This window comes from Vipera ursinii (genome assembly GCF_947247035.1).
Source record: "Vipera ursinii genome assembly, chromosome: 2".
NCBI classification, from domain to species: Eukaryota; Metazoa; Chordata; class Lepidosauria; order Squamata; family Viperidae; genus Vipera; species Vipera ursinii.
The window spans coordinates 49,042,907-49,057,269 of record NC_139513.1 but is presented as its reverse complement, the minus strand read 5'-3'; the positions used below and the strand labels follow the sequence as shown (position 1 = coordinate 49,057,269).

The window sequence follows — 14,363 nt, the reverse complement described above, 5'->3', positions numbered from 1 at the left end:
AAACGTGGGATAGACAGTACCACTACCAGATGGATTCGCAGTTGGCTGACCAACTGCAGTCAGCATGTAGTCCTCAGTGGAGCTACATCTATGTGGAGGGAAGCGTGTATGCAGTGGGGTTCTGTCTTGGGCCCGGTGTTCTTCGTCATCTTCATAAATGATCTAGACCAGGGGATAGAAGAGGAACTCATCAGATTTGAGGATGACACCAAGCTGGAGGGAATTGCCAACACTTTGGAAGATATACTCAAGATTCAGAAAGATCTTGACAGACTTGAGCGTTGGACCCTATCCAACAATAGGCAGCTGAATGGTGGGAAAAGCAAGGTCCTGCACGTAGGCAGGAAAAACTAAATGCATCCGTATAGAATAGGAGGCACCTGGCTCAACAATAGTAACGGTGAAAGGGGCTAGTGGACTACCGCTTAACTATGGCTCAGCAGTGTGCTGCAGCTGCTAAAAAAGCCAATACAATCCTAGGCTGCATCAACAGAGGGATATCATCAACCTTGCAGGAAGTGATAGTACTTCTCTGTATTGCACTAATCAGACCACATTTGGAGCACTGCCTTCAGACTGCATGGTAGCAGTCTGCTGAAACTTAAAGGGCTGTCACAGGAAGGAGGGCATTGATTTATTCTCTGTAGTATCTGACAAGAAGCAGTGGGTGGAAGCTCATCAGAGGAGAGATTCAGTCTGGAAATGAGGAGGAATTTCCTGACATTGAGAACAATTAATCAAGGGAACAGCTTACCTCCCAGAGATGTGGGCACTCCATCTCTGGAGGTTTTCAAGAAAAGATTGGGCCACCAGTTGTCTGGGATGGTATAAGATCTCCTGTCTTGAGAAGGGGGTTGGACTACAAGACCTCCGAGGTCCCTTCTAGCCTTTCGATTCTGTGATTCTACATCTGTACCTGATCTCAATTAAACCCTTCCTACTTTTTAGCTTTTATGCTTACCCAGTCTTATGGTGACTATGTTTGTGAAGTAGTCTGTAATCTAATATGTATTTCAAAAAAAGCTCCCATTATGGAATGCGTAAAGAAAATGGTATAACAAAAAAATCATATGTAGTTTGCAGAGAGCGCCTGCTATCAGAATGTTACATTTCTGTCATCTCCTGTTCATGGATCTTTTGTGCAAAATCCACAGTGTTTTTATTAATGATGTAATGTTTTCCACAGGAATAAGAAAAGTAGAGAAACAGTTTGTACAATATAAGCTTCTGTATGCTTATTTACAAAGTCCCTCCTTGCACAATGTGGTCTTCTTCCTAAGTGACGGCATGTTCAGGTTTACTCCCTTAAGGGGTAAATTACACTTAATTCACATTGTTGTCTCTGCAGGTATCTTAATATTTCCATCAAAATGTAAAATAGGAATTCTTCAATACTTATATGCATATTAAAGATGTGATGCAGCATAATGTAGTTAAATTAGCCAAGCCGTTGATGAAATTAATTTGCAGCCGTTTCATTTTAAAGATCTGATAATGGCGAGAGTCGTAAGCATTTGTCAGCAGCACGTTGCAGAAAAATGCATGTATCATAAGATGGAGATTATAACTCTTTGCTAAATGTATTTGGGAAATGTCTCTCAGTTATTTTGCAGAAATGTCACAATGTAATTCGTTACTCGTTCCTAATAAGACTTCACTTCTCCCTCTGGCTCACAGATCCCTGATGGTGCCTCCCTAGCTATGAGTTTAACAGATAAAAAAGACAATACTTTAAGTAGAGGTAAGTCGGCACTCATTTTATTTCATAAGTATCCTTGGATTTTTCAGGGAGGATTTTAAATTGTTATCATTATTAAACATTCTATTTCATTAACTAAAAATTAAATGATGTGACAAGACATTTGTGGTTTAGCCCAATTTGGTTTTGTGTTACTGAATGAAGAATGGAAGTTACAAAAATAATAATAATGGGGAAGTCTTTTTTTTTAACAAAAGATGGCATGAGAGGAGAAGGGTATGAATCCTCTCTCTTTCCCTAGTTTCTCAGTCTTCTAATTAATTTGCAGCCTCTACCCAAACAAAAGATGTACAGTTGAGTACCATCGATAGTCTGGCTCAGTAAAGTAACATTGTCTTCATTTTTTAAAATGATATTGCATCTTTGGAAAATACTAAGGCTTTTGCTCAAATTTGCTGAGCAGAGCATTCTGTAGGCAGAAATAAATGTGAGCTAACTTTATAATTGGAAGCAGAATTAGATGGGGGGAGGTTAGGTAATAGTGAGTCCAGGGGCTATAAGGAGGCACAGCCGAAAGGAAAGGGAGATTCAACCCTTCCTCTCCAGCCATGATCCCAATTAAAGAAATTTCCCGTGTTCTGTTAGGAGGTGGAAACCTCAGATTCCTTTACGCTTTGGATCAAACAAAAATTGTGCTCCAAAATCACTGATAATTCATCAGTGCTCATCTATGACAATAATACACAATTTTTCTCTTTTTAAAAAAAACTTTCAATTGATGACTAGGATTACAGGTAATTTATCACTGACTAGCCCCTGAAAAGGAAAACCAACTGAAAATACAAACCTGGAGGACAAATAGACCTCCATAAATCATTTTAGCTTCACTTTATTTTATCGATTATAGCTATATAATCGATATGGCTATATTTTAAGGAGGCATGGGGGAGGGCAGTTTTCATCTGATAGTTTTAGACATAGCTGGAAGTGAGACCCTCAATGACAGATTGTACCAAACGGAACAGTTGCCGCTGCTGCTTGCTTATCTTCTTCCCCGTAGCGCAGCAGTGTTCCTGTCCAAGCTGCTTCGTGCTGTACCTGAATTGGCAGTGGCATTCCCCAGGCTCATAGTTCTGTGGAACTTTAGCCACTCTTCTCTGAGACTGGAGTCAGTAGTGGCTCCAAACACGGACCGCTCCAACTTAATCAGGGTCTAACCCACATTAGGTTTTTGTCTTGTGACATGTCATACAGGGTTCATACCATGGGTGTTGTTAATAGCAATCCCTTGTCATGTCCTTCTGGCCATAGAGCAGGGGTGTCAAACTGCAGGCCCACGGGCCAGACACGTCACCAGGAAACCACGCCCACCCCAATGCCGGCAATGGCAAAAAAGCTCCGATACGTTGCGCGATGTCATGTGACGTCGCGAGTTTGACATGTCTGCCATAGAGTTTTCTGAGACTAACCTACTGCAGGGAAGTAGGACTTGTTCAGTTGGCCCACTCCAGGCAACCAATAGACCCAGTGCCATTTCAGAGGGAACTTGACTTTTTTCCTGAAGCTCTGGTGCATGATTTGGCCAAGGCCTTGGTATTGCAACTTGGAATGAGCACATGGAAAGGGCCTTGGATTGGAGCTGATACACAATTTGGGGTGTCCTCCTGGGCTCACAGAAGAACAGATAGCTACTTTAGCTTAAGGGTACCTTCGCACAGTTGCAGTTTCTGTGCCAATTGCACCCATTCCTGGATCAGGAGATCTTGCTCATAATCACTCATATGTTTGTCACTTCCCAGTTAGATCATTGCAATGTGCTGTCTATGAGGCTGACTTTGAAGATCATCCAGACTTTACAACTGATCCAGAATGCAGCAGCACACACATAGTCTTATGTATTGCATCTGTATTGCATCTCTGCTATGTGAGCTACATTAGCTTCTCATTTCTTTCCATATTCAATTCAAAGTGCTGGTTGTTACCTTTAAAGCCCTGCATAGAATGGGTCCAGGTTATTTGTGGAGCCACGTTTTCCTAAAGGTATCACCATCTTCCACTGAGCACTGACAGCTCAGCGATTGTGATTGTTTATGTATTAGAAAAAGTTTTAGGGTCCTTCCTTCCTTCCTTCCTTCCTTCCTTCCTTCCTTCCTTCCTTCCTACTATTCCTTGGTATTGCACATTAATTACCATGATGTAAAAAAAGATGTTGAGACTCTATAAAGAGTACAGAGAAGAGCAACAAAGATGATTAGGGGACTGGAGGCTAAAACATATAAAGAACAGTTGCTGGAATTGGGTATCTGTAGTTTAATGAAGAGAAGGGTGAGGGGGTAACATGATAGCAGTGTTCCAATATCTCAGGGGCTGCCACAAAGAAGAGGGAGTCAAGCTATATTCCAAAGCACCTGAAGGCAGGACAAGAAGCAACAGATGGAAACTAACCAAAGAGAGAGATAACCTAGAAGTAAGGAGAAATTTCCTGACAGAACAATTAATCAATGGAACAATGATTAATCAATGGAACCTGCCTCAACAAGCTGTGAATGCTCCAGCACTGGACAGCCATTTGTCTGAAATGGTATAGGGTTTCCTGCCTGAGCAGGCGGTTGGACCAGATGACCTCCAAGGTCCCTTCCATCTATATTATTATTATTATTATTATTATTATTATTATTATTATTATTATTATTATTATTATTAATCTTTTATTCATTAAACATGAACCTCAGTCAACCGAACACTCAAACTGACTGGCACTAATGGTTGACATGGGTTGCTGCCAGCGTCCTAGGTATAAACCAAGTATCTCCTTAAAATGTAAGATGTTCCGAGTAGCGCAGTTTTTTGTAGCATTGCTGGAGTTATCGCAGGAAGCTACAGTTTCTTGATGTATTTTGCAAAGTTTTTGGACATAGTTCCCAGTGCCCCGATGACAATGGGTATCTCTGTTACATATTTCATCCATAATCGCGCAGTTTCGATGGCCAGGTCGCAATATTTTGTAATTTTTTCCAGTTCTTTTTTTTTTCAACTCTGGCATCTCCTGGTACAGCGCTATCAATCAGCTGTATACTTCGGTTCTCTATGACTGCGATATCTGGCGTGTTGTGTTCCAAATGCTGATCTGTCTGAATTCAAAAGTCCCACAAGATCTTCACCCTCTCATTCGCGACAACTTTTTCCATCCTATGTTCCCATGACTTTTCGGACACAGGCAAGTCGTGGACTAATTTAGCAACTCGGTCATGTCTAGCTTTGTAATCGGTTTGCGCGATTTTGCTGCACTCACCTATTAGATGTGAGACAGGTTCAACTTTGTCGTTGCAAAGTCGGCAATCTGGATCTTAAGCCATGCCCATGTCAAGTTGTTATCACATTTTCTTTCAATGTGTTTCAAATGCTGTCCATGAAAAGCTTTGGTTTTCCATCTATTTAATCTGTCATCCAGCCGTTTTTCCTTATATTCTGCCTTTGTTTCTGTTATTTTTTATGATGCTCTCTGTTTTCACAGCCTGCAGCAATTTTTCTGTACTTTGATTCACATAATCATTCAAACTTCATTTTTCTTCTTCTACAGTTTTGTGGATTTGCAATAGCCCTCTGCCCCCTATTTTTCTTGGCAGGTAGAACCTGTCGGTGTCACTTTGTGGAAGTAGAGCGTGGTGCGTATTCAAAAGTTTACGCATTTTCCAGTCTAAGGTTTTCAGTTCAGCCGAAGTCCAGTTGATAATTCCAGCTGGGTAGTGTATCACTGGGACTGGCCATGTATTAATGACTTTGATTATGTTTCCAGCATTCAGCTTTGATTTTAATATTTTGCGGACTCTCCTGATGTATTCCTTTTACATTGATTCTTTGACTTTTCCATTCAAGATGTTATCTGCTTCCAATAAGCCTAGGTATTTGTAACCGTCATCCTTTGTTAGTGTTTTCACAATACTTCCATTTCCCAGTTCTATTCCTTCTGTTTTCCCCATTTTTCCTCATTGCATGAATAATATAGCACATTTTCCAAGTCCAAAGTTCATTCTGATGTAGCTGCTAAACAGAAGAACTGCGTTGAGTGTTGATTCAAGTTCAGTGTGGCTTTTCGCATACAGTTTTAAGTCATCCATATATAGTAGATGGTTTATCTTGCCATGCTGGCTTGAGATGTGGTATCCCAGTTTTGTGTTTTGTAATATTATTGTCAGATCTGGTTATGTGGTCCCAAGTGTTTGAAGGACTCCGGTTCCTGGTTATGTTGACGTCAACTAATTATATCTTTGGCTGCTACATGTATCCATTTTTATTGTATTCAAACTGTTTTAATTGCTTTTATGATTGTTTGCCACCCAGATTCATGGGTTTGTGGTGGGCAGCTTTACAAATTGAATAGATAAATAAATAAACTGATAAAGAATAATTGACCCTAAATCATTTAGTAAGCTAATAGTGTAGAATAACTTTGAACCTGAGTCTCCTTTATCCCATTGGATATTGCCAAATTAAATCTCTTATTCAGCTTTAGGCTGAATTTATTAATGTCACTCCAGGCCGATATTTCAGTTTTCTGTTTGTTGCACTAAATATGTGCATGGTACACCAGTAATCAATATTTCTCTTACCTTCATTTCTCCCTGAATCTCCCAAGTGAGCATTGTTAAGCAATAATATATCTTTTGCACTGTGAACAGAGCTTAGAAAAGCTTTTATCTGAAAGGGGAACATAAACCCCAGTCCCCTTTCCAACTGTAATCTATTCCAATGTGAAAAGCTTTATTTATTTATTTATGTTACCATTTTTATATCCTTCTCCAGTCCTAACATCTTTGGGCAGATAATAAGAGAAAACATACAAAACAGGCAAAAAACAAAAGAGAAAAGCATGTGACAAAGTGCTAAGAATTAAAAGCCCAAAGCATATTTGAACAAAAAAGGTTCTTCTAGTACTTTAGCGTGCCCATAATTTACTATTTCCTTCTGAAATCTTATTACTAGTATCCCCAGTATGACGTTTATGGACCCATGTAGCACCAGACATTTCCTTTAGCATTCACACAAACTTTTTGTCCCTCCTAGTGGAGAGTGTCTAAGGAAGTTCTCAGTCACCTGGGTCACGGTTGTCTAGTGGCGATTGCTTTCTAATAGAGAATGGCTACATACACTCTTCCAGTTTATTGTCATGTTCCTCTTCTCTTCTTTGTGCATCTAGAATAGGATTGTTCTCAGCCCTACATGACCAAGATACATATGCCCTATGTGCCTAAAACTACTTTTAAGATTAGCTATATTAATAGACTCTTGCAGGCTTGAATGTTCTCTTCCTCTTGCTCTCCTTTTTATCTTCATGTGAATTTGGGGGGTGTCTTCCTCTCCCCTCATCTGAGCTTCTGCAGGATTCATCTGCTGACTGCCTTGGTAATGGATCTCCCCTCTCTTTACTCTCTACAGTTGGCCAAACTGAGGTCCCATGGTCAGATACAGTGCCCTGAATCTCTTTTACTGTTGGCCTCAGAGTTCCTGTTTAACCACAGCTGTCAAAATTCGGTGGCTTGCTTTCTCATAATTTTGATACAAACACACAAAAATAGCCGTGTAAGTTCCAAGATAAAGGTAAAGGTAAAGGTTCCCCCGCACATGCGTGCTAGTCGTTTCCAACTCTAGGGACCGGTGCCCATCTCCGTTTCAAAACCGAAGAGCCAGCGCTTGTCCAAGGACATCTCTGTGGTCATGTGGCCGGCATGACTAGACGCCAAAGGCGCACGGAACGCTGTAACCTTCCCACCATAGTGGTCCCTATTTTTCTACTTGCAATTTTACGAGCTTTCGAACTGCTAGGTTGGCAGAAGCTGGGACAAGTAACAGGCGCTCACTCTGTTACGCGGCACTCAGGATACGACCCGCCAAACTGCCGACCTTCTGATCAACAAGCTCAGCGTCCTAACCCACTGAGCCACCACATCCCTTAAGTTCCAAGATAGACTGAAGTAAAAAAAAAATAGTCATAACTCCTTCCTGTAAAAACAACAGGGGAAAAAAAGGAAATCCTCGCCCTACTCATACCACAACACAACACTCTGCTCTACTACTGCTCCTGTAGTAGCCTTTGAAGTAAAAAAAATGGAACACCCCAAAAATATAGAGCTGTTACAGAAAAAATATCTGAGTCCTGGGAAAGTACCATAAGAAAGAAACTCTAAACAACCCCACTTCGATTAGATGTAATGTAAAGTACAGAGAGGCTTTGACTGGATTTCAAAATTCTGCTACAAGACTTTCACTCCATTAAAGTGCAACCCAAGATGCCTTCTGGTGCCTGTTTTCTGACCTTGCCTACCTCAAAGGTGAAAACCCTTGCCCTGCAGCATTCTTGGAAGAGAAAAGGATGGGAAAAGATGTTGTTAGTTTTCAAGAGGAAGGGAAGGGAAGGAAGAAAGGGAAGGAAAGGAAAGGAAAGTAGAACTTGGGTGTTTGGGTTGGGGATAGCAGATGGTCTTACAATATTATCATTGATTATAATCAAGCAAACCAAGTGTTTACAGCTCTTTGTGTCTGCACCTGTATTGCCAGAGAGACTGCTTTGGGGTGGGGGGGAATTTTGTCTGGCTTTTAAAGGTTGTTGCTTTAAGATTGAATAGGATAGCTCTGTTCCTCTAGACTTTAATATTATATTTTAATTTTGTTGTTTTTCAGTTTGGTTTCTGGTATTTTGTTTTGTGTACTGCCTAGGGGAACTCTGTTAGAAAGAAAAGCTGGTAGAGAAATGGATTTATAAATAAATACTGTCAGGTATGTTTTCTCTGAGGAAATGGCAGTAATGGTAAAGGGTGAATTTTTCTATTTGAACTCCAAGAAAGAAACACAGATACCTATTATGCTATAAGAAGCATGGAAATGAAACCAGATGGGTTTACCCTATGAAAAGTTTGGCAGCTCCAAATTTTACAGTGGAAGTTTCTTTTATTTTCTTGGAGGTTTCCAGTATGCATTTGGCTGATATAGATCCTGCATCTACATGGAGGGCAGTGAGTGCCCCAGGGCTCTGTTCTGGGCCCAGTGCCTTTCAACATCTTCATCAATGATTTGGATGAGGGGATAGATGGGGAACTCACCAAATTTGCAGATGACACCAAGCTGGCAGGAATAGCCAACACTCCAGAAGATAGGCTTAAGATACAGAAGAATCTTGACAGACCTGAACATTGAGCACTATCTAATAAAATGAAATTCAATGGTGGAAAAAGTAACGTTCTACATTTAGGCAAGAAAAACCAAAGGCACAGGTATACTATAGGTGGTACCTTGCTTAATAGTAGCAACTGTGAGAGGGATCTTGGAGTCCTAGTGGACAATCATTTAAATATGAGTCAGCAATGTGCTGCAGCTGCCAAAAAAGCCAACACAGTGCTATGCTGCATTAATAGAGGGATAGAATCAAGATCACGTGAAGTGTTAATTTCAGACTTGGTTTAATGTCATGGTTCCGATGCTAAGACCAACAAAATCAGAACTCCGAGGGTAGAGATTTCCTCAAAGAAATGTTTATTGGTTACAAAATATCGGCATGGTCAAAAGTGAAACCAAGTCTGAAATTCCCTCCAAAGAGTTACACTATTACAAAGTCAAACTTCCCAGCCCAGGGCTATGCAATCAACTATGTTCCCCAATAGAATAATTTGGCAGGCTTTCTAACTGAATGGCCAACCCACTAAGCTAACTGATAGAATGGCCTTGGTTCCCACGGGACTAGCAAAAATACTCTACACCCCCCTCCCTTTTTTGGCAACCTAGAATGAGCGAGATGACTTCAGCCAGGTTTCTTATAGAGTTAACAACCATTTTATAATGCCTTGGTAAGGCTACACGTGAAATACTGCATCCAGTTTTGATCACCATGATGTAAAAAAGATGTTGAGACTCTAGAAAGAGTACAGAGAAGAGCAACAAAGGTGATTAGGGGACTGGAGGCTAAAACATATAAAGAACAGTTGCTGCAATTGGGTATGTCTAGTTTAATGAAGAGAAGGGTGAGGGGTGACATGATAGCAGTGTTCCAATATCTCAGGGGCTGCCACAAAGAAGAGGGAGTCAAGCTATTCTCCAAAGCACTTGAAGAGAAGACAAGAAACAATGGATTGAAACTAACCAAAGAGAGAAGCAACATAGAACTAAGGGGAAATTTCCTGACAGTTACAACAATTAATCAATGGAACAACCTGCCTCCAGAAGCTGTGAATGCTCCAAGGTTTTGGAGGTTTTTTAAGAAGAGATTGAATAGCCATTTGTCTGAAATGGTATAGGGTTTCCTGCCTGACCAGGAGGTTGGACTAAAAGACCTCCAATGTCCCTTCCAACTCTATATTATTATTATTATTATTATTATTATTATTATTATTATTATTATTATTATTATTATTATTATCATCATCATCATCATCATCATCATCATCATCATCCTTAAGAAATTTCATGCCATAATAAATCCACCAGATTCTGAGAAATAATAATCCTCTTAAGACATTATCACTTCAGGCTTGCAAGTTATTGTTACTTCAGGTGGGTTTATAATCCACCTTTAAATTTTACATTACAAGATAAAGCTCAAAGGCAATCTAATCATCATTCAAAAAGATGTTCTTTTTCTGTTCAAAATGAGCACCCTCATGAAACTAAGAGAAATTTCTGTAGCTTGGAAGTAATTGACCTATCATGACATTGCTTTGTGGTGAGTTACTGGATTTTGCAAATCTGGCATGTCTGTGGCAGTTGGGGAAAAAAATAAGCTACAGTAATTTATGTTGGTGAATCCTACCATTCATCTAAACGCCTTCAGTGACATCCACAGAACTGAGTAGGATTGATGGCTAGACAAAAGAAAGACAGAACAGAGACACTTAGCGCCCTGTTCGCTGCAGTGCATGACTTTCTTTGAATAGTAGCCAGCAGTCTGAGATATAGAAAAAATACGTATATGGATGTCCAAAGAGCAGCAAACAGTATTTTGGCAGAGCTATAAGGAGGCCCAGGCCTGGAGCCATCCATAAATACAATATAACTTTGGTCATCAGACTGGATGTTATGAGATCATTTTCTTTCCTTTTTCTAAACAGTATGCTTCTTGACCCTTGCTCTTCAGTGGCTGTCTTTTCTATTGTGACACATCAGCTGTCAATCTCAGTCAAATTCAGATCCTGAGGCAGAATGGCTTTTAGCCGGATAAGTAGTTTACTAGTAAGCAGGTCAAGTTTTCAGCAGTCACCATAGCACTATGGAACTGGAACTGACCAATAAAACACCCCAAACCTACTGTATTGATGGAAAATTTCAAAAAGTCACCAGCAAAGAAGAGCGTATAGCAACTATACAGTGCTATTTTGTTTTTCCCTAGAAAATAAAACATGTGAACAGAAAGAATGTATGTGTGTGTGTGTGTGTGTGTGTGTGCACACGCTTGTCTGCCTATCTCTCTGTCAGCCAGATATGAAAGTAATCTTATGGTTTAGTCCATGATTTTTACCCAACATTTTCCTTCACACGGGCAAAAAAAAAAAGTCCCTCTTCAACCTTACTATATCACTTTAAACCTTGTCTGATCCTGGGGATTTACAGCATCGGAAAGAATCAACTGCAGAGAATAGTAGAGAGGCTCAGGGTAAATCCCCATTTTTGGATTTCCTACTCCAGGAGAGATCTCCCCTCTATGTCATGAGGGGGGGGGGGAAGGCCTCTTTGGCTCCAGAACTCATTGTGTCTTTCATTGTTTGTATCTGGCATAAGGTAATGAAATGAGCAGCAAACCTCTGTTTATTTTTCTTGTTAATACAAGCAATTCACTCACAGCTTGCAGTGACCACACACAGTATAAATGTGTGTTTCAAGTGTTTTGGATAACTTTTGCTGTAAATGAATAGATATAAATATCCTGTTGCTGCAGCATGTGTGGAAGTATACTCTCAACATTATTATTTTTTTCCTGTACTAAATTCATTTATTACTGTGTTTCTATGGCCAAAGTCTAATATAAATAATATTAGTTTCAATAAGCATTTAATATTTATGTTAAATGTGTACTCATAAATTTGATAGCAAAAACTTGACATGTTTTAGTTTTCCTCTGTTCAAACTTCTGCCTCAGATATGTAACTAAATGCAGGTGGAGGGACTGATTAGACTGCCTCTAGTTATCAGATGTAAGCTGATGCTTTCTAAAAATCTGTTCAAATGGTTTTCAAGGGACTGATAAATAATCAGGGATGAAAGGCAGCCAGAGCCAAACATGAGTAGAAATAGCTTAGAAATTGAAAAGGAGAACTGGAATCCAATACTATACATTCCCATCTCAGGCCCATGCATCTAGTTCTCAAATTATAAAAAAAAAACCCACAATTTTTAAAAGTCAGGTAAAAAAATATTTGACTCAGTTAATCTTTCATGGGATAATGGTACTCAGATACATCTTTGAACGCAATAAGCTGACGTGCTGATCATCTTCAATAGTAGATATCCTTTGCTTTTGAAGAAGAAAAAAAACATGCTTTGCAAAATAATACACTAAGCAAATTCTTCCTTTGCTTTTCTCCTACTTTTTTTTCCAGTAAAAGATTTGGACACTGAAAAATACTTTCATTTGGTGAGTATTCCTTTTCCAAGAGGAGTCCAGCACATTACTCTGCCATTCTAGGTGGGCCAAACAGATTTTCGTTAGAGAGAGGAAGTTTTCCCACACACTCCAGAAAAATATATGAGTGACATGGTATAGAGCAGGGCTTTTCAACCAGTGGTACGGGTACCACCTATGGTACATTGGCACCTGGCAGGTGGTACGTGACCATCCTAAAAAAGTGGTAGCGGGGGGAAGGGAATGAGCTGTAGCAGTGGCAGCACCGCACAAGCCTGAGCAAGAGATGACTGGAGCTGCAGGGCTGTCGGGGCTCAGCGGAAGCACCAGGATCAGCGCTTCTTCAGGGCTGTCAAGGCTCAGTGGAAGCACCAGGATCAGCGCCAGGCTCCAGCTGGAGCTCGGCGCTGATCCTGGCGCTTCTGCTGAGTCCAGAAGAAGCACCAATCAGCTGGAATGTTGCAGCATCTCCAGAGTCTTGTGATTTACATTCAGATGCTTGGCAACTGATTCATATTTATGATGGTCACAGTGTCCCAGGGTCATGTGAAGTGACCAAAACCTGCTGCAACCACCCAGCAGATGGGGGGGGGGGGATAAAAAGCAAACACCTTCCACCCCTCTCATGCTGCCAATCCTCAACAGAAATGCTCACAACAATGAAAACCTCGGACAGGAGGAAGAGCACCCCTGGGCGGGCAGGCAGGTTTCTTGCTCAGCTGTGGCTTGGGAGGGCACTTTTTTCAGTGCCATTGTATCTTTGAACAGTCACTTAGCGAACTGTAAGTCAAGGACTACCTGTACTTCATCACTTTTTTCCATATTTTTTTTGTCATCAAGTTTTTGACACCTTGCTAGGCGACTGGTGGTACTCAGATGTTGCCATATCCTAAAAGTGGTACAATGGGTGAAAAGGTTGAAAAGCCCTGGTATAGAGAAATGAAGTCACACCCAAAACACAACAGCTTTATGCAAAGCTGAGGAAAGAATTACAAAAAATAATGTGATGGTTGGGAGGCAGGCCTTGGCCAGTGTACTATAACCAAATCTGTTCCTAGTGAAACAAGCCCCCCCTTTTCCCCTGCCTTACAGTTTAGTAATGTATAATCTAAGGACAGTAATGCTGCACATGGTTTATTGTAAAGGCAAATGTAAGAATGCTTTCCATATGCACAGTGTATGCGGAACAATAAATTTGTCATCCAGTCAGTTTATTGGCCTAGGATCAGACTCATTGGGGAGGGGACAGTTTAGACCCTTGAGGTTCTTGCGTTGTTTGTGTAATAGGATAATAATTGAACACACAAATTTGGCAGAGAGAAGGAACGCATTCAAAAAATTTTATCTGTCTCAGTCATAATCTTGCATGTATTTCTAATATATTTTATCTTCTTGATGACTGCCAGTTATCAGAAGGGAAAGAACTGTTGTATCTAGTGATGTTTTAAACAGCTGGATTCATTGTTAATTGAACCTATTGCAAAATTATTCATTGACTGAAAGGAGAGGGGAAAGGAAAGGAGGAGGAAACACCCAATACAGCTGGCAATAGTATAAATTACATTTAATATTGTTCCATTGTTCATAATTTCATTGGTCTGGTTTATAGCATAAAGTAGTCTTCTTTTTTTAAAAAATTATTGCTTTGTTGGCAGCTTTTATATTTAAAAAATCTTTGTAGTAATCGTTCATCATCTGTTTGAATCTGTGTGGATTTTTTTCTTTATTGTTATTGTTGTTTGGCCATTGTTCAGGTCCTTCCCACAGATGAACTAAATGAAAATAAAAAATCTTACCGACAAAGTCATAGAAAAAAGGTTCTTCCTGAAATCTACCTAACCAGATTGCTTTCCACAAAGGTAGGGGCTCTCAGTGAAAAGATTGATCCCTGGTATGAAATTATTGATCCCAGATGTCTGCTTTGGCATATTACAAATGTTCCAACTGACTAACAAAATCAAGTTCAATTAAAATTAACTCTGAATTACCCAGTGTTTTACATTACATGAGAAAATAGCTATCTTTATGATTAAAAATGAAATTTTGTAGTGTAATCTTGTA

The 14,363-nt window shown here is 40.0% G+C and overlaps 1 protein-coding gene across 1 annotated transcript in view; it reads left to right on the top strand.

The window, feature by feature from the left end:
- Positions 1-14,363, top strand: part of PLXND1 (plexin D1) — a gene marked incomplete at its 5' end in the record, with an annotated part of 175,654 nt that overhangs the window by 146,423 nt on the left and 14,868 nt on the right. Inside the window, 3 exons of the mRNA XM_083353821.1 lie at positions 1,678-1,741; positions 12,280-12,314; positions 14,057-14,161. Of these exons, the coding sequence (XP_083209947.1) occupies positions 1,678-1,741; positions 12,280-12,314; positions 14,057-14,161 (204 nt within the window). The remainder of the gene's footprint in view (positions 1-1,677; positions 1,742-12,279; positions 12,315-14,056; positions 14,162-14,363) is intronic.